The sequence below is a fragment of the Aquarana catesbeiana genome, linkage group LG05 (genome assembly GCF_042186555.1).
Source record: "Aquarana catesbeiana isolate 2022-GZ linkage group LG05, ASM4218655v1, whole genome shotgun sequence".
Classification (NCBI taxonomy): Eukaryota; Metazoa; Chordata; class Amphibia; order Anura; family Ranidae; genus Aquarana; species Aquarana catesbeiana.
Window position 1 is genome coordinate 640,077,177 of NC_133328.1, and position 26,504 is coordinate 640,103,680.

Consider the following 26,504-nt stretch of genomic DNA (forward strand, 5'->3'; position numbering starts at 1 on the left):
AGGAATAGTGTCCCCTCATTGGTATCAGTGGAAGGAATAGTGTCCCATCATTGGTATCAGTGGAAGGAATAGTGTCCCATCATTGGTATCAGTGGGAGGAATAGTGTCCCCTCATTGGTATCAGTGGAAGGAATAGTGTCCCATCATTGGTATCAGTGGAAGGAATAGTGTCCCATCATTGGTATCAGTGGAAGGAATAGTGTCCCATCATTGCTATCAGTGGAAGGAATAGTGTCCCCTCATTGGTATCAGTGGGAGGAATAGTGTCCCATCATTGGTGTCAGTGGAAGGAATATTGTCCCATCATTGGTATCAGTGGAAGGAATAGTGTCCCATCATTGGTATCAGTGGAAGGAACAGTACCCCATCGTTGCTGTCAGAAGACTAGTGCCCCATTGTCAGTGGCAGGAACTATGCCCACTGTTGACTGCTCTGTATAGATCTTTATTTGGACATCATTTAGAACACTGTGTCCAGTTCTGGAGATCTCATTTACAAAGAGATAATAATAATATAAAATGAGTCCAGAGACACGTAACAAAAATGGTGAAAGGTCTGAAGGATAAAACATATCAGGAGAGACTTGGGGAACTTAATCTGTCCAGTCTTGAGAACTCTTTTATGTTTCTTTTATGTTTTTTTATCAGAAATAATCAACTTTTTTTTCTTTAGAATCAATAATTGTATTTGATGCCAATTGAATTCATAACACAACATACCGTTCTTTATTTTCCAGGCTGGAATGGGTGGAAATCATCGAGCCTCGTACACGGGAGTGTATGTATGCCAATCTCATCACTGGGGAGTGCGTGTGGGACCCGCCGTCCGGAGTGAGGATAAAACGCACTAATGAGAACCAATGGTGGGAACTTTTGACCCCAATACCTCGCGCTTCTACTATTATAATGCCAGTACTCAGAGGACTGTATGGCACCGGCCTCAAAACTGTGATATTATCCCTCTGGCCAAGCTGCAGACCCTGAAACAGAACACGGAGTCACCTCGAGCCTCTACTGAGAACAGCCCAGGGAGGGGCAGTAATGTCAGCCGAGAGGGCAGCACCAGCTCTTCTCTGGAGCAGGAACTGGACACGGGGGAAAAGTGCTCCGACCAGCTCAAATCAAATCGCCACTCAGCGCCGTACTTCGTGGTGAAAGAGGACTCAGACAGGTAATGCCACCGATGTTCTCTACGACTGGCTGTCATGTGGGCATTCAAAGCCAATATACTGGAAGTATGATGATGTCTTGTGATCCATGTGATGAAAGCCATCGACATGACGACATGTGATCTACCAGGACCAATGTCTTAAAACAGGCAGTATGATGTCATGTCAGTATGATGTCATGTGATAATTCAGGTCCAGTGGATTGAAAGCTGACATTGTGATGGTCATGTGATTAGCCAGGGCGAATGTAGTTAAAGCTGGCATTATGGTCATGTCATGTGATCAGCCCTGGCCAATGCAGAAGAAGCTGGCAGTGTATTAGTCATGTGATCGGCAAGGGCCAATGTAATGAAAGCTGGCGGTATGTCAATATCTTGTGATCAGTCAGACCCAACATAATGAAAACTGGCAGCATGATGATGTCATAATGTATGCAAAACTTGCAGTATAATGATGTCATAATGATTAAGGACCATGTGTTGGAAGCTGGCAAAAGTCATGCAATCAGCGAGTGCCGGAGTAGTGATTACTTGCAATATAATGATGCCATGTGGTCATTCAGGGTCAATATATAGGGGACTGGTAGTATGATAATGTCAAGTGATTGGACAGGACCAATGTAGAGAAACATGGCAGTCTGATGATGTCATGTGATCTGCCAGAGTCATAATAGTGTAAATTGTCAGTATGATGATGATATGTTTTCTTCTAGGGCCAGTGTAATGCAAACCGACAATATGATGGTGTCATGTAAGTATTCAGGGTCAATGGGTCATCTCCAAATACGGAAAGGTTTCTTCACAGTAAGAGCTGTGAAAATGTGGAATAGACTCCCTCCAGAGGTGGTTCTGGCCAGCTCAGTAGATTGCTTTAAGAAAGTCCTGGATTCTTTCCTAAATGTACATAATATAACTGGGTACTGACATTTATAAGTAAAGTTGATCCAGGGAAAATCCGATTTGCCTCTCGGGGGGGGGGGGGGGGGGGTCAGGAAGGATTTTTTTCCCCTGCTGTAGCAAATTGGATCATGCTTTGCTAGGGGTTTTCGCCTTCCTCTGGATCAACTGTGGGTGAAGGATTGTGATTATGGATTATATAATATGATTATTTATTTTTATGGTTGAACTGGATGGACTTTTTCAACTTGACTAACTATGTAACTATGAGGAAACTGGCAGTATGATGACGACATGTGATCATTTAGGGCCAATGTAGAAATAGCTGGTGGTAGGATGAAGCCATGTAATCATTAGGGCCATTATAAAGGAATCTGCAGTATCATGATGTCATGTGGCCATTCAGGACCAATGTAGAGGAGGCTGGCAGTAGGATGAAGTCATGTGGCCATTCAGGACCAATGTAGAGGAGGCTGGCAGTATATTGATGTCATGTGATCAGTCAGGGCCAATGTAGAGGAAGCTGGCAGTAGGACGAAGTCATGTAATCATTCAGGACCAATATAAATGTATCTGATTTTTAATAGAATGAATTTGATATCTTTCCATTCTTACCAGTTCCTGATGCTCTGGGCCGATCCACATCCTCTCTGTATTTCCACAAAGTTGAGAAAAACTCAGAGAAATACTTTTTATAGATTGCACAAATCTTGTATTTCTGTTTCTTTGTCTTTATTCCTGGAATCATCCATTATTTGTGGGGGGGGGTCTCTGGAGAAGGAGGACCCTTTTAAGGTGACTTTGTACATCTCTTTAGATCCCGATGGCGCTCTATGTACTTTTCTATGTAGCCCTAACCCCAGTCCTAATACTAGCCTTAACCCTAGTCCTAATACTAACCCTAACCCTAGCCCTAAAACTGCCACTCGTGTTTTCAACAGATTGCCAGCTGCAGGACCCCTAACCTTAAACTGGTTCTAACCCCAGTCCTAATACTAGCCCTAATAGTAGTCCTAACCCCAGTCCTAATACTAGCCCTAATAGTAGTCCTAACCCCAGTCCTAATACTAGTCCTAACCCCAGTCCTAACACTAGTCCTAACCCCAGTCCTAACCCTAGTCCTAATACTAGTCCTAACCCTAGTCCTAATACTAGTCCTAACCCCAGTCCTAATACTAGTCCTAACCCCAGTCCTAATACTAGTCCTAACCCCAGTCCTAACACTAGTCCTAACCCCAGTCCTAACCCTAGTCCTAATACTAGTCCTAATACTAGTCCTAACCCCAGTCCTAATACTAGTCCTAACCCTAGTCCTAATACTAGTCCTAACCCTAGTCCTAATACTAGTCCTAAACCCCAGTCCTAATACTAGCCCTAACCCCAGTCCTAACCCTAGCCCTAAAACTGCCACTCGTGTTTTCAACAGATTGCCGCAGGATCCCTAACCTTAAACTGGTTCTAAAGCCTGAAGGTTTTTTTTTTTCCTTAATGCATTCTATGTATTTGGTAAAAAAACATCTGTTGGAGAGAATGATGGCACTGATAGGCTCTGATAGGTGGCACTGATAGGCCAAAGAAAGGGGCAGGGGGCCCTCCTGGCAAAGTAAGACGACTACAGCGCGAGCGGAAAAGGGTTAATGGGGGGTTAATGGCGCACTTGGCGAGGGGGAGACAGAGTCAGGAGCGCCTGCAACAGACCCGAGGAGGATTGGGACTGCTCTGTGCAAAACCATTACATAGAGAAGGTGTGTATAATATGTTTGGTATTTCATTTTAAAAAACAGGAGGCTTTAATATCACTTTAACCCTAACCCTGCCACTGGTGATTTCAACAAATTTCCAGCTTAAGATGGCTAACCCTAGTCCTAACCCTAACATTGATCCTAGCCTTTACCATAATTTCAACCCTAACCCTAGCATCAGCCCTTAGCGTAGCCATAGCCCTATTCCTAACCCCAGCCTTAACCCTAGCGGTAGCTCTATTCCTAACCCTAGCTGTAGCCCTGTTCCTAACACTAGCCCTAACCCTAGCCTTAACTCTTAGCCATAGCCCTATTTCTAACCCTAGCCATAGCCCTATTCCCAACCCCATTCCTAACCCTAGCCCTAACTCTTAGCCGTAGTGCTATTCCTAACCTTAGCTCTAGCCATAGCCCTATTCTTGGCTCTAACTGTAGCCATAGCCCATTTCCTAACCCTTAGCCATAGCCCTATTCCCAACCCCATTCCTAACCCTAGCCCTAACTCTTAGCCGTAGTGCTATTCCTAACCTTAGCTCTAGCCATAGCCCTATTCTTAGCTCTAACTGTAGCCATAGCCCATTTCCTAACCCTTAGCCATAGCCCTATTCCTAACCCTATTCCTAACCCTAGCCAAAGCATCTCTTTTGATCCCGATGGTGCTCTATGTACTTTTCACCGTCTTCACAACGTGCTCCGATATCCGCCATATTGGATGTATACAGAGAGCCAGAGATGTGCTGAGAAATGATGAACAGTTATTTTAGGAATAGCCCTATTCCTAGCTCCAGCCCTAACCCTTAGCCATAGCCCTATTCCTAACCCTAGCCATAGCTCTATTTCTAACGCCAGCCCTAACCCTTAGCCATAGCCCTATTCCTAACCGTAGCCATAGCCCTATTCCTAACCCTTAGCCATAGCCCTACTCCTAACCCTAGCCATAGCCCTATTCCTAACCCTAGCCATAGCCCTATTTCTAACCCCAGCCCTAACCCTTAGCCATAGCCCTATTCCTAGCCATAGCCCTATTCCTAACCTTGGCCATAGCCCTATTCCTAACCCTAGCCATAGCCCTATTCCTAACCTTAGCCATAGCTCTATTTCTAACACCAGCCCTAACCCTTAGCCATAGCCCTATTCCTAACCCTAGCCATAGCTCTATTTCTAACACCAGCCCTAACCCTTAGCCATAGCCCTATTCCTAACCGTAGCCATAGCCCTATTCCTAACCCTTAGCCATAGCCCTACTCCTAACCCTAGCCATAGCCCTATTCCTAACCCTAGCCATAGCCCTATTTCTAACCCCAGCCCTAACCCTTAGCCATAGCCCTATTCCTAGCCATAGCCCTATTCCTAACCTTGGCCATAGCCCTATTCCTAACCCTAGCCATAGCCCTATTCCTAACCTTAGCCATAGCTCTATTTCTAACACCAGCCCTAACCCTTAGCCATAGCCCTATTCCTAACCCTAGCCATAGCTCTATTTCTAACACCAGCCCTAACCCTTAGCCATAGCCCTATTCCTAACCCTAGCCATAGCCCTATTCCTAACCCCAGCCCTAACCCTTAGCCATAGCCCTATTCCTAACCCTAGCCATAGCCCCATTCCTAACCCCAGCCCTAACCTTTAGCCGTAGCCCTAGTCCTAACTCTAGCCCTAACCCTTAGCTATAGCCCTATTCCTAACCCTAGCCCTAGCTCTTTTCCCAACCCTAGCCCTAACCCTACCCATAGCCCTATTCCTAACCCTAATTGTAGCCCTATTCTTAACCCTAGCCCTAACCCCAGCCCTATTCCTAACCTTAGCCTAGCCTTAACCATAACTCAAATTTAATGAGCTGTAAAAAATGTATTAACCATGTCGCCTTCTTACAATTTTGGGTATGGTAGCTTCATAAGTGTATGTAAATTTTGAGCCGAAAACACACACATTATAAAAAATGTGAACTAGGACTTGCGTCTCCTTGAAAAAACCATGACGTCCCATGCTTGCGGAGTGCCCATTGTCAGACTTCATCCCCCCCCCCCCCGGTACAATGGAGTCTTATCTGGTCGTCTCCAGGTGTTTTATATTCCCGTCACGTAAACTCTCCCCCAGGTGCTGCGCTCGTACAGAGCCATTACAATGCCGGTCACTGAATCCGCTGCTGACGCAAACACTCTGCCATCCTTTATCTGACGACAACTGACCTACTTCTATCACATTTCATCTCAACGCCACTAAACAGGCGTCCCAGGGGGGGGGCCACACACCTCCCCGGCCTCTGGGTGTGAGAGGTTAGGATCACCTTACTGGACAGGACCGGGTGCTGCCAGGATGTCACAGTGATCCTCCGAGATTCCAATCTCCTATCACTGTCATTGACTGGTGGAAGGAGATTTTATACACCGCATTGTGTGTCACCCACCGAAAAACAGATTCAACCGGTCACCGAAGAATCAGAAGATCTCATAGTAGAGGAATCGTTTACTTATGAAAGACGGATTTTAGCGCATTTAGCTGTATTTACAACATAGGAAAATAGAAACGTGGATTTAAAAACTTCCCCCCCCCAAAAAAAAAAAAAAAAAAGATCACAGTAGCCAATCACTGATCACCCAAATCACCAAACAGTTCATTCCAAAAGTCTTTGTCAATCTTTAACCGCTTCAGCCCCGGAAGGATTTACCCTCAGAGCATTTTTTGCGATACGGCACTGCGTCACTTTAACTAACAATTGCGCGGTCGTGCAACGTTGTACCCAAACAAAATTGACGTCCTTTTTTTCCCACAAATAGAGATTTCATTTGGTGGTATTTGATCGCCTCTGCGGTTTTTATGTTTTGCGCTATAAACAAAAAAAGCGACAATTTTGAAAAAAAAAATTTTGTTTTAACTTTCTGCTATAATACATATATAAGATGTATATAAAAAACAAATTTATTCATCAGTTTAGGCCGATATATATTCTTCTGCATCTTTTTTGGAAAAAAAAAAAAAAAAAAAAAAAAAAAAAAAAAATCGCAATAGGCGTATATTGATTGGTTTGCGCAAAAGTTATCGCGTCTACAAACTACGGGATCGATTTAGAGACTTTTATTTATTTTTTTATTGTTTTTACTGGTAATGGCGGCGATCTGCGATTTTTAGCGGGACTGCGACATTGCGGCGGACAAATCTGACCCCAAATGACACTTTTTGGGGACCAGTGACTTTATTACAGTGATCAGTGCTATAAAAATGTACTGATCAATGTAAAAATGACACTGGCAGGGAAGGGATTAACACTAGGGGGCGATCAAGGGGTTAAGCGTGTTCCCTCAGCGTGTTCCAACTGTGTGGGGGGATGGACTTCCTGGGACATGACAGAGATCACTGGGAGCAGTAGATCCCTTTCATGTCACTAGGCAGACCGGAGAAATGCCTTGTTTACATAGGCAGTTCCCTGCTTTGCCTCTCCTCACTGCGATCGCAGGCCGGTGGCGGACATCTAGTCCGCGGGACCCGCAGGCACGCTCTCGTGGCGTGCAGCGGGCGTACACGCACCCGCTATCCTTTTAAGAACCGACGTACAGGTAGGAGAGCCATATTGCGGATGTATATCAGCGTGAGCCGGTCGGCAGGTGGTTAAATTTGCAGTTTTCTTTAACCTTTTGACGACCGGCCAGTAGTAGTTTTACCTGGGCACTGCGACATAATGGCGCTTGCCCCCTGCCTCTCGTGATGTGGTTGGACACGGAACGAGTTCATCAGCAGGCTCGCAGCCAATTATTTTGGCTGTGAACCTGCTGATTGCTGTGGCCAATCACAAAGTTTTTTCTCCCTGATATCACTTACCGTTCAGAGCTGAAATCGGGGAGGAAAGCCAGCACACAGACACTTGTTAGGCACACAGTTAACCCTTTGATTGCCCTCCTGATCACCCCTGTCACCAAGCCAGTGTCATTAGTACAGTGACAGTGTATAGTATTATCACTGATCGCTGTCACTAGCGACATCAGATTAGCATCAGTTAGTGTTCCTCCCAGCCAGTGTCAGTTAGCGCCAACCTACCTGCCACCCATAGGCCTGCGTAAGAGGTGTGCCTGGGCACACCCAAATCACCCTGTGCGCTTTAACCCCTTCACGCCGACCGTACACACATATGCGGCCTCGGCTTGAAGGGGTTGTACCGGGGTGATCTGTGCAGCTGCCGGCGTCACCCCGGTACCGTTTTTATAGAGCCGGCGGTCGGCTTTCTTGCAACCGATGCCGCTAATCAGTTATCCCCAAGCAGTTGTCCCCCCTTCCCCTCCCCCACCCCTCCTGCCACCTTTCACAGCTCTCCTGAGCTCTCCCGTCCCACCATAAGGCCCCAACGACAAGCCGGCACGTACGCCGGCTGGCCGGAGACCCGAACAAAGCCAGAATCGGCTTCGATCGAGTCTCGGATCAAGTAACCCGGAAAGCGACGTCATGACATCACTTCCGGGTTACTGAAGACTTGAAGGCGCCAAATTTAAAAAAATCACAGCCAAACTTGCCGTCGCACCTGAAAAATGTAAACAGTGTTCAAACCACACATGTGAGGTGTCGCCGCGAACGTTAGAGTGAGAGCAATAATTCTAGCACTAGACCTCCTCCATAACTCTAAACTCCACGAGTGTGCGCAATTTTAAAGCATGACATGTTAGGTATCTATTTACTCGGCCTAACATCATCTTTCACATTATACAAAAAAATTGGGCTAACTTAACTGTTTTTTTTTTTTTTTTTAATTCATTGAACTGTATTACAAAAAACAAATTGCATTTGAAAGACCGCTGCGCAAATAACATAACATAACATGTGACATAGAATATTCCAATGATCGCCATTTTATTCTCTAGGATCTCTGCTAAAAATATATATATAATGTTTGGGGGTTCTAAGTCGTTTTCTAGCAAAAAAAAAAAAAAAAGGATTTTAACTTGTAAGCAACAAATGTCAGAAAAAGGCTTAGGCAGGAAGGGATTAAGGTCAGGCTGGTGACCGGGGACAGCACTCCGAGGTCGGGGCTCAGCAGACTCAGTCTGTGGGATAGCAGTGTGGGGGGGTGGTTGAGGGGTCTCCGATCATAGGCCCCTGGTGTGGGGGGGGGGGGGGGGGAGCAGCAGCAACGGGCCAGTCACACACAAGAGCCTCCACACTGATCCCTCCCCTCTCCAGCCTGTCCTCTACTCTCTCCCTGATCCTCAGGGGACAGCCAATGGAAGCGTGGGGGTGGGGACAGTGACTGTCACTCACCTATACAAGGAGAGGAGGAGCCACACACTTTCACTCTGGCTGTATGAACAGAGGAGGGGCGGGACCAGGACCTGTCACTCAGCTTGTATGGAGAGCAGTTGGCGGGCTGTCACTGAGATGGTGAGCGCTACAGGCAGGGCTTTTTTTTCAGCAGGAACGTGAGGGAACGCGGTTCAGGAACCTCCAGGACTGAATATGTGCAAAGGATGCTGGGGTGTGCTGAAGTGTCTGCTGATGCTGGCTTCTGGGGGATCTATTGTAGCTGGAGGGGGTCTATTTTTGCATTATTGTTGCTGAGGAAGTCTGTTGTTACTGGTGAGAGATCTAGTGTTGGTGGGGGTGGGTTTTGTGCTGCTGGGGGGGGGGGGGGGGGTCAGTTGTTGCTGGGAGAGATCTACTGTTGAGGAGGGGTCTATAGTTGCTGGCTGCTGGAGGGGCTTTTGATGTTGGATGTGGAGATATCTGCTGTTGCTGCTGGGAGTCTATTGTTGTTGGGGTCTATTTTTGCTGGGAGATATTTTGCTGCCGGTGGTCCATTATTGTTGGGAGGGAGATCTATTGTTGCTGTAGGTTCTATAGTTGTTGCTGCCTGCAAGGGGTCTATTTTACTGCTTTTCTTGTTATTATTAACAAATTCCATACAAATTACTTGGCACCAAAAAATGATACTAGGTTCTGTATTCTCTATAAAGGGCAGTACTGGAGGGTGTGCAGGGGGTGGAGCCAAGGAACGGTCCTCGGAGGTGGGTAGGGGGAGGAGAAATGGGGTGACTCAGAAAGGGGGAGTTCCTGCACCTATACTCTGAGAAAAAAAGCCCTGGCTACAGGGGTCCATATACATCACTATAGAGGGGCCCTATACATTCCTATTTGTCACTATAGAGGGGGGCCACATACATCACTATACATATAGAGGGATGGCTGCAGAGATTATTATGGGGGTTTAAATATATTACTTTAGGGGAGACATAAACAGGAGCATCTCATAAAATTAGAATATCATCAAAACGTTAATTTATTTCAGTAATTCAATTCAAAAAGTGAAACTCCTATAATTTATATAGATGTGTTACACACAGAGTGATATATTTCAAGCATTTCTTTCTTTTAATGTTGATGATTGTGGCTTACAGCCGGTGACACCCCAAAATTCAATATCTCAGAAAATTAGAATTTTACATAAGACCAATAAAAAAATGATTTTAATACAGAAATGTTGGCTCAGTGAGAAGTCTGTCCATGTACAGTATAGGGTGCACTCAATACTTGGTCTCCAGTGTGAAAGCCCCGATGCTGCTAGCAGGACGGGGAAAAAAGTCCTGCTAGCAGCATCTTTGGAGCGGTGAAGGAGCGGAGTGTATACCGCTCCTTCACCGCTCCTGCCAATTAAAATCAATGGGACAGCGCGGCTATACCGCCGGCAAAGCGCCTCTGTAGAGGTGCTTTGCGGTGGTTTTTAACCCTTTCTCGGACGCCAGCAGCCAAATACTGACGGTAAAGCGCTGATTACAATAGCGGCGCTTTATCGCCGACGCCGCCCCAGTGTGAAAGGGCCCTAAAACAAATCCCTGGCCGTCCGGCGCTAAACTAAACAGTTCACTGCTCTCTATAGGGTGTGGGGCTGGTCCCCGTCACCCACAAACATGAGGTAAAGCAAACCTTCGTTTTCAGTCCAAACAAACAGAGCTCCTCTCTCTCAGATTCCCTTCTGAGTCTCAGGCCAGAGCATTGCTGTGCTCTATTCATGGTCATTTAAAGTCCACCTGAGCATGGACTCAAGTGGACCACAACACCCGGACCCGAACCAAGCCTGCCACAGAGGCTGGAAAAATCCGGGCCGGATTCCGGTTCAGTCTCCGACAATAGAACAAATGCGAAGTGAAATATACAGATTATCGATGACCTCACATACCATCACAATATATATATATATATACACACAGTATCTCACAAAAGTCAGTACACCCCTCACATTTTTGTAAATATTTTCTTCTATCTTTTCATGTGACAACACTGAAGAAATGACACTTTGCTACAATGTAAAGTAGTGAGTGTACAGCTTGTATAACAGTGTAAATTTGCTGTCCCCTCAAAATAACTCAACACACAGCCATTAATGTCTAAACCGCTGGCAACAAAAGTGAAAATGTCCAAAATGTCCAAATTGGGCCCAATTAGCCATTTTCCCTCCCGGTGTCATGTGACTCGTTAGTGTTATAAGGTCTCAGGTGTGAATGGGGAGCAGGTGTGTTAAATTTGGTGTTATCGCTCTCACTCTCTCATACTGGTCACTGGAAGTTCAACATGGCACCTCATGGCAAAGAACTCTCTGAGGATCTGAAAAAATGAATTGTTGCTCTACATAAAGATGGCCTAGGTCAGTGATGGCGAACCTTGGCACTCCAGATATTTTGGAACTACATTTTCCATGATACTCATGCACTCTGCAGTGTAGATGAGCATCATGGGAAATGTAGTTCCAAAACATCTGGGGTGGTTCACCATCACTGGCCTAGGTTATAAGAAGATTGCCAAGACCCTGAAACTGACAGGTTCCACTCAGAACAGGCCTCGCCATGGTCCACCAAAGAAGTTGAGGTCACGTGCTCAGCATCATATCCAGAGGTTGTCTTTGGGAAAAAGACGTATGAGTGCTGCCAGCATTGCTGCAGAGGTTGTAGGGGGGGGTCAGCCTGTCAGTGCTCAGACCATACGCGCACACTGCATCAAATTGGTCTGCATGGCTGTCATCCCAGAAGGAAGCCTCTTCTAAAGATGATGCACAAGAAAGCCGGCAAACAGTTTGCTGAAGACAAGCAGACTAAGGACATGGATTACTGGAACCATGTCCTGTGGTCTGATGAGACCAAGATAAACTTATTTGGTTCAGATGGTGACAAGCGTGTGTGGGGGCAACCAGGTGAGGAGTACAAAGACAAGTGTGTCTTGCCTACAGTCAAGCATGGTGGTGGGAGTGTCATGGTCTGGGGCTCCATGAGTGCTGCCGGCACTGGGGAGCTACAGATCATTGAGGGAACCATGAATGCCAACATGTACTGTGATATACTGAAGCAGAGCATGATCCCCTCCCTTCAGAGACTGGGCCGCAGGGCAGTATTCCAACATAACAACCCCAAACACCTCCAAGACGACCACTGCCTTGCTAAGAAGCTGAGGGTAAAGGTGATGGACTGGCCAAGCATGTCTCCAGACCTAAACCCTATTGATCATCTGTGGGACATCCTCAAACGGAAGGTGGAGGAGCGCAAAGTCTCTAACATCCACCAGCTCTGTGATGTCATCATGGAGGAGGGGAAGAGGACTCCAGTGACAACCTGTGAAGCTCTGGGGAACTCCATGCCCAAGAGGGTTAAGGCAGTGCTGGAAAATAATGGCGGCCACACAAAATATTGACACTTTGGGCCCAATTTGGACATTTTCACTTAGGGGTGTACTGACTTTTGTTGCCAGCGGTTTAGACATTAATGGCTGTGTGTTGAGTTATTTTGAGGGGACAGCAAATTTACACTGTTATACAAGCTGTACACTCACTACTTTACATTGTAGCAAAGTGTCATTTCTTCAGTGTTGTCACATGAAAAGATAGAAGAAAAGATTTACAACGATGTGAGGGGTGTACTTACTTTTGTGAGATACTGTATATACGCACACACACGTGTGTTTGAGTTTTGGGGTGCACACCTATGCCCCCATCTCATCACAGTCACACTATAAGTTGCTGATCAGTGCCAATTCTAGTATAGTCTCTGGCCGGGTCTGAACTATACTAGTGTCCCCACAAAACGCAGGAGACCTAGCAATCGAGCGAAAGTGGTACCTGCCAAAACTAGGTACCCACTCCCCCCCCAAAAAAAAAAAGATGGTTTGGTTGAAGTTCTGCTTTATACAGGCATGGTCCATTGTAGTCACCATCAGGAAACCGGCCCGGAGAAATTCCATGCAGTCATTTAGTATTAAAGGACACTGTAACCTAGCGACCTGTAAATGATGAATGTCGCACTGATCTGGGTCAGGACAGAGACGGTTGTCCCGTCACACAGAATGAGGACCTAGAGCCCGATTGAAGTATACTTACCCAGCACCCATCCCCCTTCAGTTGCTGCATTTTTCTCATTTTCTGTGGATTTCACACTATAATGTGCAATTAAAATGGATCTGCCCAGAAGCCATCGCTTCAGAAGTGCGTACCGCGCTGTCCACCATCATCGGCAATAAAACAATCGTCTTCTCCACGTTAACTGCTGGACCCCTTTCATGTGTGATAATAGGCGGGGAGATGAAAGGTGTATTCTGTGTAATAGACAGAGTGATCTCTTTACATAAAACAATTACATGTTGGTTCCCTGTCCTGTGCCGTGTGCTGAGCTCAGGGGTGTGTGACTTCAAGCATTCCTATCATAGGAAATATTTATTGCTAGTACTCCCAGTCCTGAGACTCCCTCTGTATAGATAGCATCTCCTATAGCATGTCTGCAGTCTCTGACCATCTCCGGTATTAGGTCTGCAGTCTCTGACCATTTCCTGTATTGTGTCTGCGGTCTCTGACCATCTCCTGTATCATGTCTGAGGTCTCTGACCATCTCTTGTATCATGTCCGCAGTCTCTGACCATCTCTTGTATCATGTCTGCAGTCTCTGACCATCTCTTGTATCATGTCTGCAGTCTCCGACCATCTCTTGTATCATGTCTGCGGTCTCTGACCATCTCCTGTATCATGTGTGCAGTCTCTGACCATCTCTTGTATCATGTCTGCAGTCTCCGACCATCTCTTGTATCATGTCTGCAGTCTCTGACCATCTCTTGTATCATATCTGCAGTCTCTGACCATCTCTTGTATCATGTCTGCAGTCTCTGACCATCTCTTGTATCATGTCTGCAGTCTCTGACCATCTCTTGTATCATGTCTGCAGTCTCTGACCATCTCCTGTATCATGTCTGCAGTCTCTGACCATCTCCTGTATCATGTCTGCATTCTCTGACCATCTCTTGTATCATATCTGCAGTCTCTGACCATCTCTTGTATCATGTCTGCAGTCTCCGACCATCTCTTGTATCATGTCTGCAGTCTCCGACCATCTCTTGTATCATGTCTGCAGTCTCCGACCATCTCTTGTATCATGTCTGCAGTCTCCGACCATCTCTTGTATCATGTCTGCAGTCTCCGACCATCTCTTGTATCATGTCTGCAGTCTCTGACCATCTCTTGTATCATGTCTGCAGTCTCTGACCATCTCTTGTATCATGTCTGCAGTCTCTGACCATCTCCTGTATCATGTCTGCAGTCTCTGACCATCTCTTGTATCATGTCTGCAGTCTCTGACCATCTCCTGTATCATGTCTGCATTCTCTGACCATCTCTTGTATCATGTCTGCAGTCTCTGACCATCTCTTGTATCATGTCTGCAGTCTCTGACCATCTCTTGTATCATGTCTGCAGTCTCTGACCATCTCTTGTATCATGTCTGCAGTCTCTGACCATCTCTTGTATCATGTCTGCAGTCTCTGACCATCTCCTGTATCATGTCTGTGGTCTCTGACCATCTCCTGTACTATGTCTGCAGTCTCTGACCATCTCTTGTATCATGTCTGCAGTCTCTGACCATCTCTTGTATCATGTCTGCAGTCTCTGACCATCTCCTGTATCATGTCTGTGGTCTCTGACCATCTCCTGTACTATGTCTGCAGTCTCTGACCATCTCCTGTATCATGTCTGCAGTCTCTGACCATCTCCTGTACCATGTCTGCAGTCTCTGACAGTTTTCTGTAACATTACATTCACTGGATATCATGTGCGGCCCTTTGATGAGGTCAGGGACACTCGAGGTTGTATATATATCAGTAAAGTAGAACTGCAAAATAGTGCATGCTTGTGAAATTGTAAAAAAACAATGGTGACAAAAATGTGTTGTATGCATCTACAGGTGATCAGTTTAAAGGTAATCATATAATATGGCTCAAGAACGATTGCTCTCATTCTGACATTTGTGGCGATACCTCACGTGTGACGCAATTTATGTTTACAGACATGTGCGTGACCTACGCATCGCATTTCCATTGTGTTGGGGGAGGGTGGGGGGGCGACAGAGAAGTTTTTGAATTTCGTTTTCATTTTAAGCTTATTCCTTCATAGTGTGTACTTGCCTCAATCCAGAGCACTAAGTGTCATTTCTGTGTGCTGCCTCCTTCCTCTGCTATCTGCATGAGTCACTTCTGACACCAAGAGTTAAATGGTGACAGGGGGAGGGAGCTCCTGCTAATTGGCAGCTTGAGCTCTGTTCCTGTGTGCTATGTGAAGGGGGTGTGTCACTCCCCTCCAATCAGGTCTCAGAGTTCTCTTCACTGAACTCTGCAGAGTGTTATTTCAGCTCTCTGCCTTCTTTTTTTCCCTGACAGCTCAGACAAGCTTTATAAATTTTGCACTTTGGCTGGATGTAGCGTAGAGGGGGCTGCAGATAAACAGGTACAACTTATATAGGAGGATTTGTTTCCTCTCTGTGTATCACCTGAGGCCAGTCACTGCACTGGGTATATGGAAGGATTTAGAGTCACTTTAACTGCTTGTCGATCGTATACTGTACATATACGGTGGCACGGCGGCTCTCCTGTGCACAATCACGTACCTGTACGTGATTTTGCGTTTCCGGGTGTGGAGCACGTACGCCGCCAGTGACTTGCTCCCGCTGTGATTGGTCACGGTGGGAGTCATTCAGCGGGTCTGGCAGACTCGCATACGCAAGTAGCGCCCACAAATGTAAACGGTGTTCAGATCACACATGTGAGGCATCGCCGCGATCGTTAGAGCGAGAGCAATAATTCTAGCCCTAGACCTCCTCTGTAACTCTAAAATGATAGCCATTAAAAAAAAAAAAAAATGTAGGCGTCGCCTATGGAGATTTTTAAATACTGTTGTTTGTCGCCATTCCACAAGTGTGCGCAATTTTGAAACCATAACATGTTAGGTATCTATTTACTCGGTGTAACCGAGTATCATTTTTAACAATATACAAAAAAATTCCCATAGACACTCTTCTAAACCTTGTGGACGGCCTTCCCAGAAGAGTTGAAGCTGTTATAGCTGCAAAGGGCGGAGCCAACTCAATATTGAACCCTACAGACTAAGACTGGGATGCCTTTAAAGTTCATGTAAAGCAGGGATATGCAAATTGCATATCCCTGATGTAAAGGCAGGCGTCCCAATACTTTTGACCATATAGCGTTTCTCTTTTTTGGGGGTTTTAAGTAATCTTCAGGCCTAAAATGTGCATTTAAAATGAAAAGGCTTTAAAAGCATGCAAAGGGTTAAAGATAAAATGTCCGGTGCAGGGAATCTGAAATCTTTGCAGGGAATGTCTGTAATTTGATTTCCAGCAGTGAGCCATTTAATGGAGCGGGGGGGGGGGGGGGGGGGGGGGTGAAGGCTTTGTGAATATCTATGTACAAACGGAGTACTGCTTCCATGGCTGAATTTTCGGCAATCATAGGAAGTCCTTGCTTGTAAAAAACTGAAATGGAAATGTCACCAAATGACCGATCGCATTGTGTAACGATTAGACTTTACTTTTATTAATGGACGTTGTGTTTCATTCTCTGAACGTGAGCTGCGGCTGTGCAGGATGACCCCCACGCGCGCGCGTGTTCTGTTCGGCAGTAGCAGCTGCTGTATAATCCGGAGGTTAGTCTGGGGCTTTCCCATGCTGGGCAGATTGTGTGATTTCTTTATTGTGCTGACGTTATGTACAATTAACGGTTTGATTAAAGGGGGCCGCCATTTATCCGACATAAAAGGGTCGTGCCGAGTCCGGGGGTTTGACATAAAGGATTCTCGGATTTGGCGGATTTAATGTGGCGGAAGAAGTCATTTGATGCATTCTTGCGCTATTGTCACTTTATTGCAGCTCTTACATAAGTCAGCCGAATAAAGAGACGTCACTTGTGGTGCTAAGAGGGTTTTATAATGCAGTTGCAGAAATTTAGTACAGAGACATCTAGTAGCCACAGTAAAGAAAAAGATTTCTTGCTGTTCCTCCACATCCTATTAGAGCTTGTTTGGGAATCGCCAGTGCTGGGTACAAGTGTCTAGTATGGTCTCCCAGGCAGGTGAGGAGTCTAAACCACCGTTGGTTTTCACCAGAGCATCTGAAGGTGGAGATGGGTTTGAGACCTTAGGGGCCACAAATGGTTTTTACCTCAGTTCCAGAAGGTAGAGATGGGTTAGACACCCTGGGGGGGCCACGGTTTTCACCAGAGCTCGTGAAGGTGGAGATGGGTTAGAGACCTTGGGGGCCACACTTGGTTTTCACCAGAGCTCCAGAAAGTGGAGATGGTTTAGAGAACCTGGGGGGCACCAATTGGTTTTCACCAGAGATCCAGAAGGTGGAGATAGGTTAGAGGCCTTGAGGGTCACAGCTGGTTTTCACCAGAGCTCCAAAAGATGGAGATAGGTTAGAGACCCTGGGGGCCACAGTTGGCTTTCACCAGAGCTCTGGAAGGTGCAGATGGGTTAGAGACCCTGGGGGTCACAGTGTATTTTCACTAGAGCTCCCGAAAGGAGGGGATGTGTTAGAGACCCCGGGGGCCACAGATGGCCTGGAAAGAGGGGATTGGTTAGAGACCCTGGGGGTCACAGTTGTTTTTTACTAGAGTTCCGGAAGGTTGGGATTGTGTAGAGACCCTGGGGGTCACAGTTGGTTTTGACTAGAGCTCTGTAAGGTGGGGATGGTGTAGAGACCCTTGGGGGGGGGGGGGGGTTACACATGGTTTCGCCCAGAGCTCTTGAAGGTGGAGATTGGGTGGAAACCCCTGGTGGTCCCGGTATACTTTGTTGCAAACTGTCACCAGGTCACTGTCCTCAGAATCGCCACACCAAGGGAAAAGCAGGAACAAAATGAATCCTCATTCCCACGCTCCTGTATTGGCCTTCTGCCTTTTCTATAATTGTGCACTGGGCTTGAGGTCGGGCAGAAAGAGTCATGTTGTATGGAAGATGCCTACAGGATGATGGCGGCATAACCGTGGCACAGGGTTCCTTCTTACAATTGTGTGATAATAGTAGTCTGCTCTCCCAGTTTATACTCAATTGGAAAGATTTTCACCAACACATCACCCCGTCCTCCATCCATATCTCCAGAATGGAAGCAGGTAAGGATCTGCAATTAAGTATCCTCACCATGTACACAGCTAACCTTTTTTTTCTGCGGCGTCTTTGTTAGCAGCCTGTGTTTTCGAAGTGAGATAAGCAGAGATTGTAATACTTTTTATGATCTCCTGCACCACCTCCCTGTGGATTTGTCTCAAACTCGCTACCCATGCAACCACCCAGCGCTGAAACTTATTTGCAATCTGTTTCCTTCAGCAGTTTCCATAGCAATATCGATTCCACAGTTTACATCCACAAGTGTTTCTACCCTGTGGATTGGATAGGAGCTCGTGCGACCTTGGGATAGGCAAGATGTTCTGCAGAGAGGCAAAGCGGCAAAGGAGACTCGTATAACAAGAAATAAAATGTGACCCCAGGTCTCTGTGCGCCCGTACATAACAGCCCTCTCTCCTCCTGTATGCCATGCACGTCATACTGGAGCTATTTTTGGGCCGTATGTGGATGTGTGTGGCCCTCATGCTCCTGCAGGTTCGGAATCTAAATTGAATGACAAACTCTTCTCTAGGTTATTAGAGGTGGACTTTTAAACATAATTTTACAGCTTCGCTAGTCCGGGAACAGATCAGTGCTGATCTTTTGGTATAGCATTTTTCCGGTACTAATTTCTTGGCTTCTTTTTGACTGTGGGCACAAGAAGTATTGTTGTTGATACACTTTGTGGCCCCACACCTATATGAGCTTGTTGGACATCTCATTTCAAAACCATGAACAATAATATGGAGTTGGCCTGTCCTTGTGGCTATAACCTCCTACATTCCTACATCAGCATTCCTCAACCTTTTCAACATAGTGAAACCCTTGAAACAACTTATAGTTCTCGGGAGAACGCCTGCTAAAAATGACTATGTCTACAACCCATGATACATTAGTGTGAGGGTCAGTTGGATAAAGCCTCCTACAGTTGTGGTCATTGGGAAGAAATACCCCCTTACAGATAGCTAAAAGGATCAATGGTGTCATTGGGAACTTATCTGAGAGACAGAAATTGCTTGAGGAACCCATAGCAATAACTGGAGGAACACCAGGGTTCTATGGAACCCTGGTTGAGAAACCCTCTCCTACATTCTCCACCAATGGTGTCATTGGGAACTTATCTGAGAGACAGAAATTGCTTGAGGAACCCATAGCAATCTCTGGAGGAACACTAGGGTTCTATGGAACCCTGGTTGAGAAACCCTCTCCTACATTCTCCACCAATGGTGTCATTGGGAACTTATCTGAGAGACAGAAATTGCTTGAGGAACCCATAGCAATCTCTGGAGGAACACCAGGGTTCTATGGAACACTGGTTGAGAAACCCTCTCCTACATCCCCCACCAGTGTTGGCTGGTGGTATATTTTCAGGGGGGCCAAACAATGCACCCATGAAATTTCCTCTACACAACTTCTGCTTACTGGATATTTTCTCTTTTTCGGACCATTCTCTGTAAACCCGAGAGATGGTTGTGTGTGAAAATCCCAGTAGATCAGCAGTTTTTGAAATATTCAGACCAGCCCGTCTGGCACCAAAAACCATGCCCCATTCAAAGTCACTTAAATTGAATTCCCCCCCCCCCCCCCATTCTGATGCTCAGTTTGAACTTCAGCAAGTTGTCTTCACCACGTCCTAGATGTCTAAATGCATTGAGTAGCTGCCATGTTATTGGCTGACTAGCAATATGTGTTACCAAGCAAATGCGCAAGTTTACCTAATAAAGTGGCCGGTGAGTGTATGTCTTCACTGAAAATGTCCTGTAAGGACGCAACGCGTAAAGGTGGAGCTCGATGACATCCTCACGCTGATCGGTACCAACCACTGGTGATCTCTGCATAGAGGAGCTAATGCTTAGGGACTTATTATCTGGCTGAGTATATCGCTGGTTCTTCTTTTTGATGGATGAGCTAATATTTCCATAACACTGCATATTAACTATCTTGTGGGTATCTTATATTGTGCTATAATGGTTTTATAAAAATACGAGCAGTGAGCACTATTTTATGATTTTTGTTCCTTTTTATGAATGTTAACCTCCCTGGAGCCATCTGAGGTTAATCTTTTTTTTTACTGGATCTGAGCTTTATCACATCTAAACCTGGCTGTGAATGAAAACCCTTACGTTCATCAAGCTCTAATAAACCTCCTACATGTAGGTCTGCCCCTGTAGGGCTTGCTGTGTGATGACTCTTTGGGCCTCCCTCTGATCACCTTGCAGACAGTCACTAGGGGATTTTTCACACATCCATCCTTACTCCCGTTTGCTCCTTACTCAATAAACAGTCTAGGATATTTGTATTTGTATTTATTGTTGGAACTTGGACGGGAGAAGGGAAGAGTGGGATACTCCAACTGGAACTATTTACAGGTGAAGACAACTCTCATTAGGCCTCTTCGAGTTACTTGTGAATGCAGACTCCAGTGGCAGCAGGTGAAATGTTTTTTTTTTGGGGGGGGGGGGGTCGGTCGGTTGGTAGCAGTTAACGACGGCCTCCCGTTTTCCTGCTCTCCGCGGGTCATCAAGGCAAGGGCGGCTTCCGTTTCCTCCCTCCTCCTCGGCGGCCAATCGGGAGGCTTCTGTTTTTGGAAAACAGGTCTCACACTCGCTTCTGATTGGCCGGATTGAGGATCAGTGTTTCAACAGTGAGGTAACACACCTGGGTGGGATCGGAGAACATTCTCTGCGACCCCAGCCCACCTGATTTTGAAGCCTATTAGAGCCTCTGGCTCTAATCAGGTGCCTCAAAAATTTACCCCGCCACTGTAATTTATGCGCCCGGTGCCCTGAAAGGGGCCGAATGCATTAATAGGGGGCGGCCGCGACGGCCATGGATAGATTCATGATATGCATGAATCTATCTATTGCATATAGGTTGGTGGCGTGGAGAGAGGAGGGTGGAGCCCGGGCGCCCCTAATGGATGGGCCCCCCACTAGCAGACTCTCTGCTGAACCATACTGCCACTTGTATGGAAGAAATAAGTCAGTTTTGCTTACTCTAGCAGCAGACTTGATGCAACTACTTTCTCTTTAGGACACTCACTAGCATCCCCTTGGCTAACACCCATCCACTGACTCTATCTGAAGGGGTGGCCCTCACAGGACAGGCCCCATGACACAGATCTATACTCACTTTAGGCAGGTCCAGATCCTTTCCAGTATCTCCCTTCCAGTCAGCTCTGCAGGACATCCGGGTTTATCTCCTCTCTAACTTCAGGCCCTCAGGTCGACCACCCAAGATCGCATGGCAGGTTTTACAGAGGAGGGGCAGCCAACCCCCCCCACTCCAGGACTCTGCTCTCCAGTCAAAGACCCCGAGCACATGTGCCCTTGGCATATATACAGACACCCAGCATGCATTGAGGCACTTTCCTCTGCCAATAGCCAGGTCTGTAACAATGCTCTCAAACATTCAGACAACATGAGCCGCACCTGAGCACCATGAGCAGACCCTACCAATGGATCCTGCTCCCTGTGCCCTTGGCATATATACAGTCACCCAGCATGCATTGAGGCACTTTCCTCTGCCAATAGCCAGGTCTGTAACAATACTTGTGCTCTCACTTGTCAGGTTTCCTCCCACTGTCCAATATGCCCCCCCTATTGGACCAGTGTGAAACATTCAGACAACATTAGCCGCACCTGAGCACCATGAGCAGACCCTACCAATGGATCCTACTCCCTGGTAGGCAGAGAGCACTCTAAATTTACCTGGCCATCTTCCTGGTAAGCAGAAAGACCCCCAAACTATACTCTCTTCTAGCACCTACCTAGGAGGGGGCTACATAAAATACAAGGGGTCTGTTCTTAACATGAGAAGTTTGGGTGGCACCAGGTAGAATTGGGAGAGCACTATGTTCTAAAAAAAAAATTCTGCACACGAAGTGATAATTAAGATGAACATTTGTGAATATTGGAAACACCTTTGCATGTTTTGGATAGAACATTGAACATTTGATTTGCACTAGACTGTTTAAATAGATTACATGGCACAAACTGGTTTTTAAAGCGGAACTAAAGGGTAAATACTAGGGTTGTCAACTTGTCCCGATACCGATACTAGTATTGTTATCAGTGCCGATACTGAGCATTTGCGCCAGTACTTGTACTGGCGCAAATGCTCCTGATGACTAATCCGATACCTGGCAATGAAGAGGCGGCGTTGTTCGCGACCGGAAGTCTGTGGGCGGAGAGTGCGGAGCGGAGAGCGAGTCCTCAACAGGCTGGCATCAGCGGAAGGTAAGCTGGCCGGGGCAGGGGTAAGGGGCGCAGCTGCATGTTACATCAGAATCGGTGACAGGGCCATCACATTCCGTAACGGAAGTGACGTTCTGTGTCTCCGTCAGAGGTTGAACATCCCGACGCCCATCTTGGTACACCCTGCACTCAGCCGCAGTAAGCCAGCAGCGGACATCTTTTTACACCCAGCCCATATAGTTCGGTTTGGGTGTAACAAGATGTCCGCTGCTGGCTTACTGCAGCCGAGTGCAGGGTGTACCAAGATGTATACCTCCCAACTGTCCCTGATTTCGAGGGACTGTCCCTGATTTGTAGCAAAGTCCCTCTGACCCTCTTTCCTCCTAATTTGTCACTCATTTTGGTCTGATCCATATAGTTGTATAAAATGTACTATTTATCTTTCAAAAAGTGTTTCCCAGAGCTAAACCTTTCATCCAATTTCTAAATTGCTGCATTTGTAAATTTCAAAAGCCAGTATAGAAGAAATAGTAGTAGTTAAAAAAATGCACTTGTGAGTTTAACTAATCTTTTTTTTTTTTTTTGTACAATTCTCCTTTAAGGGGGAGTGACAGGGGGTGTGTCCTATGCCTACATACTTTTGCTAATAGGTGTCCCTCGTTCCCATCTCAGAAAGTTGGGAGATATGCAAGGTGGATGTCACAGCATATAGGATTATGCCAGGCCAGCAATTGACAATCAGTGCCTGCCCATCAGTGCCCATAAGTGCCACCTATTAGTGCCCAATAAGTGCCGCCTATCAGTGCCACCAATCAGTGCCAGCCATCAATCAGTGCCACCTATCAGTGCCAGCCATCAGTCAGTGCCACCTATCAGTGCTCATTAGTGCTGCATAATCAGTGCCACCTATCAGTGCTGCATATTAATGCCTCCCCATCAGGGCTTTTTTTCAGCGGAAAGCAGGGGGGGAACGCAGTTCCCGCACCTCCACCACTAAATGTATGTAATGGCAAGGGGTGCTGGGTTGTGCTACAGTGTCTATTGATGCTGGCTGCTGATGGATCTATTGTTGCTGGAGGGGATCTATTTCTGCAGAAGGGTTGATTGCTGCTGAGGAGATCTATTGTTGCTGGGGTGGGTCTTATGTTGCTGGGGGGGGTCAGTTGTCGCTGGGAGGGATCTACTGTTGAGGGAGCAGTCTACAGTGGCTTGCGAAGGTATTCGGCCCCCTTGAACTTTTCAACCTTTTGCCACATTTCAGGCTTCAAACATAAAGATATAAAATTTTTATTTTTTGTGAAGAATCACCAACAAGTGGGACACAATTGTGAAGTGGAACGAAATCTTTTGGATTTTTGAAACTTTTTTAACTAATAAAAAAATGAAAAGTGGGGCGTGCAAAATTATTCGGCCCCCTTGCATTAATACTTTGTAGAGCCACCTTTTGCTGCGATTACAGCTGCAAGTCGCTTGGGGTATGTCTCTATCAGTTTTGCACATCGAGAGACTGAAATTCTTGCCCATTCTTCCTTGCAAAACAGCTCGAGCTCAGTGAGGTTGGATGGAGAGCGTTTGTGAACAGCAATTTTCAGCTCTTTCCACAGATTCTCGATTGGATTCAGGTCTGGACTTTGACTTGGCCATTCTAACACCTGGATACGTTTATTTGTGAACCATTCCTTTGTAGATTTTGCTGTATGTTTGGGATCATTGTCTTGTTGGAAGATAAATCTCCGTCCCAGTTTCAGGTCTTTTGCAGACTCCAACAGGTTTTCATCCAGAATGGTCCTGTATTTGGCTGCATCCATCTTCCCCTCAATTTTAACCATCTTCCCTGTCCCTGCTGAAGAAAAGCAGGCCCAAACCATGATGCTGCCACCACCATGTTTCACGGTGGGGATGGTGTGTTGAGTGTGATGAGCTGTGTTGCTTTTACGCCAAACATATCGTTTTGCATTGTGGCCAAAAAGTTTGATTTTGGTTTCATTGGACCAGAGCACCTTCTTCCACATGTTTGGTGTGTCTCCCAGGTGGCTTGTGGCAAACTTTAGACGAGACTTTTTATGGATATCTTTGAGAAATGGCTTTCTTCTTGCCACTCTTCCATAAAGGGCAGATTTGTGCAGTGTACGACTGATTGTTGTCCTATGGACAGACTCTCCCACCTCAGCTGTAGTTCTCTGCAGTTCATCCAGAGTGATCATGGGCCTCTTGGCTGCATCTCTGATCAGTCTTCTCCTTGTCTGAGCTGAAAGTTTAGAGGGACAGCCAGGTCTTGGTAGATTTGCAGTGGTCTGATACTCCTTCCATTTCAAAATGATCGCTTGCACAGTGCTCTTTGGGAGGTTTAAAGCTTGGGAAATCTTTTTGTATCCAAATCCGGCCTTTAACTTCTCCACAACAGTATTACAGACCTGCCTGGTGTGTTCCTTGGTCTTCATGATGCTCTCTGCGCTTTCAACAGAACCCTGAGACTATCACAGAGCAGGTGCATTTATACAGAGACTTGATTACACACAGGTGGATTCTATTTATCACCATCAGTCATTTAGGACAACATTGGATCATTCAGAGATCCTCGCTGAACTTCTGGAGTGAGTTTGCTGCACTGAAAGTGAAGGGGCCGAATAATTTTGCACGCACCACTTTTCAGTTTTTTAATTGCTAAAAAAGTTTAAAATATCCAATAGATTTCGTTCCACTTCACAATTGTGTCCCACTTGTTGGTGATTCTTCACAAAAAATTTAAATTTTATATCTTTATGTTTGAAGCCTGAAATGTGTCAAAAGGTTAAAAAGCTCAAGGGGGCCGAATACTTTCGCAAGCCACTGTATTATAGCTGGCTGCTAGAGGGTCTATTGTTGCTGGGTGGTATTTTGTTGTAGGCGGTCCATTGTTGCGAGGGGAGGGGGATCTATTGTTGCTGGTGGGTCTATTGTTGCTGGCTGCGGGGGGTCTATTTTCCTGCTTTTCTTTTTATCAATAACAAATTCCATACAAGTTACTCAGTACCACAAATGTTACTTGGTTCTGTAGTCTCTAAACGGGGCAGTGCTGGGAGGTGGGTAGGGGGTGGAACCAAGGACTGGTGCTTAGAGGTAGGTAGGGGCAAAGACAATGGATAACTCCCAAAAGGGGGAGTTTCTGCACCTATTCTCTGAGAAAAAAAAGCCCTGCTCCCATTAGTGCCACCCCATCAGTGCCCATAAGTGCCACCTATCAGTGACACCTATCAGTGCCAGCCATCAGTCAGTGCCACCTATCAGCGCTCATTAGTGCTGCATAATCAGTGGCACCTATCAGTGCTGCATATTAGTGCCTCCTCATCAGTGCCGCCTCATCAATTTCACCCATCAGTGCCACCTATCAATGGCCATGACAAGCAAATAAAACTGTTTTATTCTCTTATAATGTCTTGAGTTACAGTTCTTCGTAATTCTAAAGAATATATCATTAGTCTGTATTGTGCTTTGAAAACTGTCACATGACATAAAAAAAAGTATCGGTAATCGGTATTGGCGAGTTCTTAAAAAAATGTATCAGTACTTGTACTCGGTCTTATAAAAGTGGTATCGGGGCAAACCTAGTAAATACAGCACTTCCTTATCCAATGGTACCTCGTTGGCATCTTCTTTTGAGTGCTGGTCTTTGGGGCCTCTTCATTGGCCGACGAGGGATGAGGAAGTCACGCCTGTGCATGCACAGGAGCTAGTCATCCCGACAGAGACGCATGCGCAGCTCAGTTTATAGCACCGGAGAAGACAGCGAGCCGGCAGGTAAGGGCATTTTATTGCAGAAGAGACAGTGCTTGTCTCTTCTGCAATAAAATCCTGCCGGCTCGCTGTTCCTTACAGCGGAAATTCAGTTCCGCTTTAAGAGAATGTGTATTTTCCCAAATAGGAATTTTATGATAAGATTTTATATAGTTTATATCTTTGCTTGCACTTTTTTATTTACAGTAGTACCTTGGATTACGAGCATAATTCGTTCCAGAAGCATGCTTGTAATCCAAAGCCCTTGTATATATCAAAGCGAGTTTCCCCATAGGAGTCAATGGAAACTCAGATAATGTGTTCCAGTGCCACTGCTGGTGTATGCAGTACCGCAT

At 46.1% G+C, this 26,504-nt stretch overlaps 1 protein-coding gene across 1 annotated transcript in view; it reads left to right on the forward strand.

The window, feature by feature from the left end:
• Positions 1 to 731: 731 nt before the first annotated feature.
• The window catches only part of LOC141145607 (rho GTPase-activating protein 39-like), a gene marked incomplete at its 5' end in the record, with an annotated part of 174,282 nt that continues 148,509 nt past the window's right edge, over positions 732 to 26,504 (forward strand). The window contains 2 exon segments of the mRNA XM_073632433.1: positions 732 to 867; positions 870 to 1,170. Of these exon segments, the coding sequence (XP_073488534.1) occupies positions 732 to 867; positions 870 to 1,170 (437 nt within the window).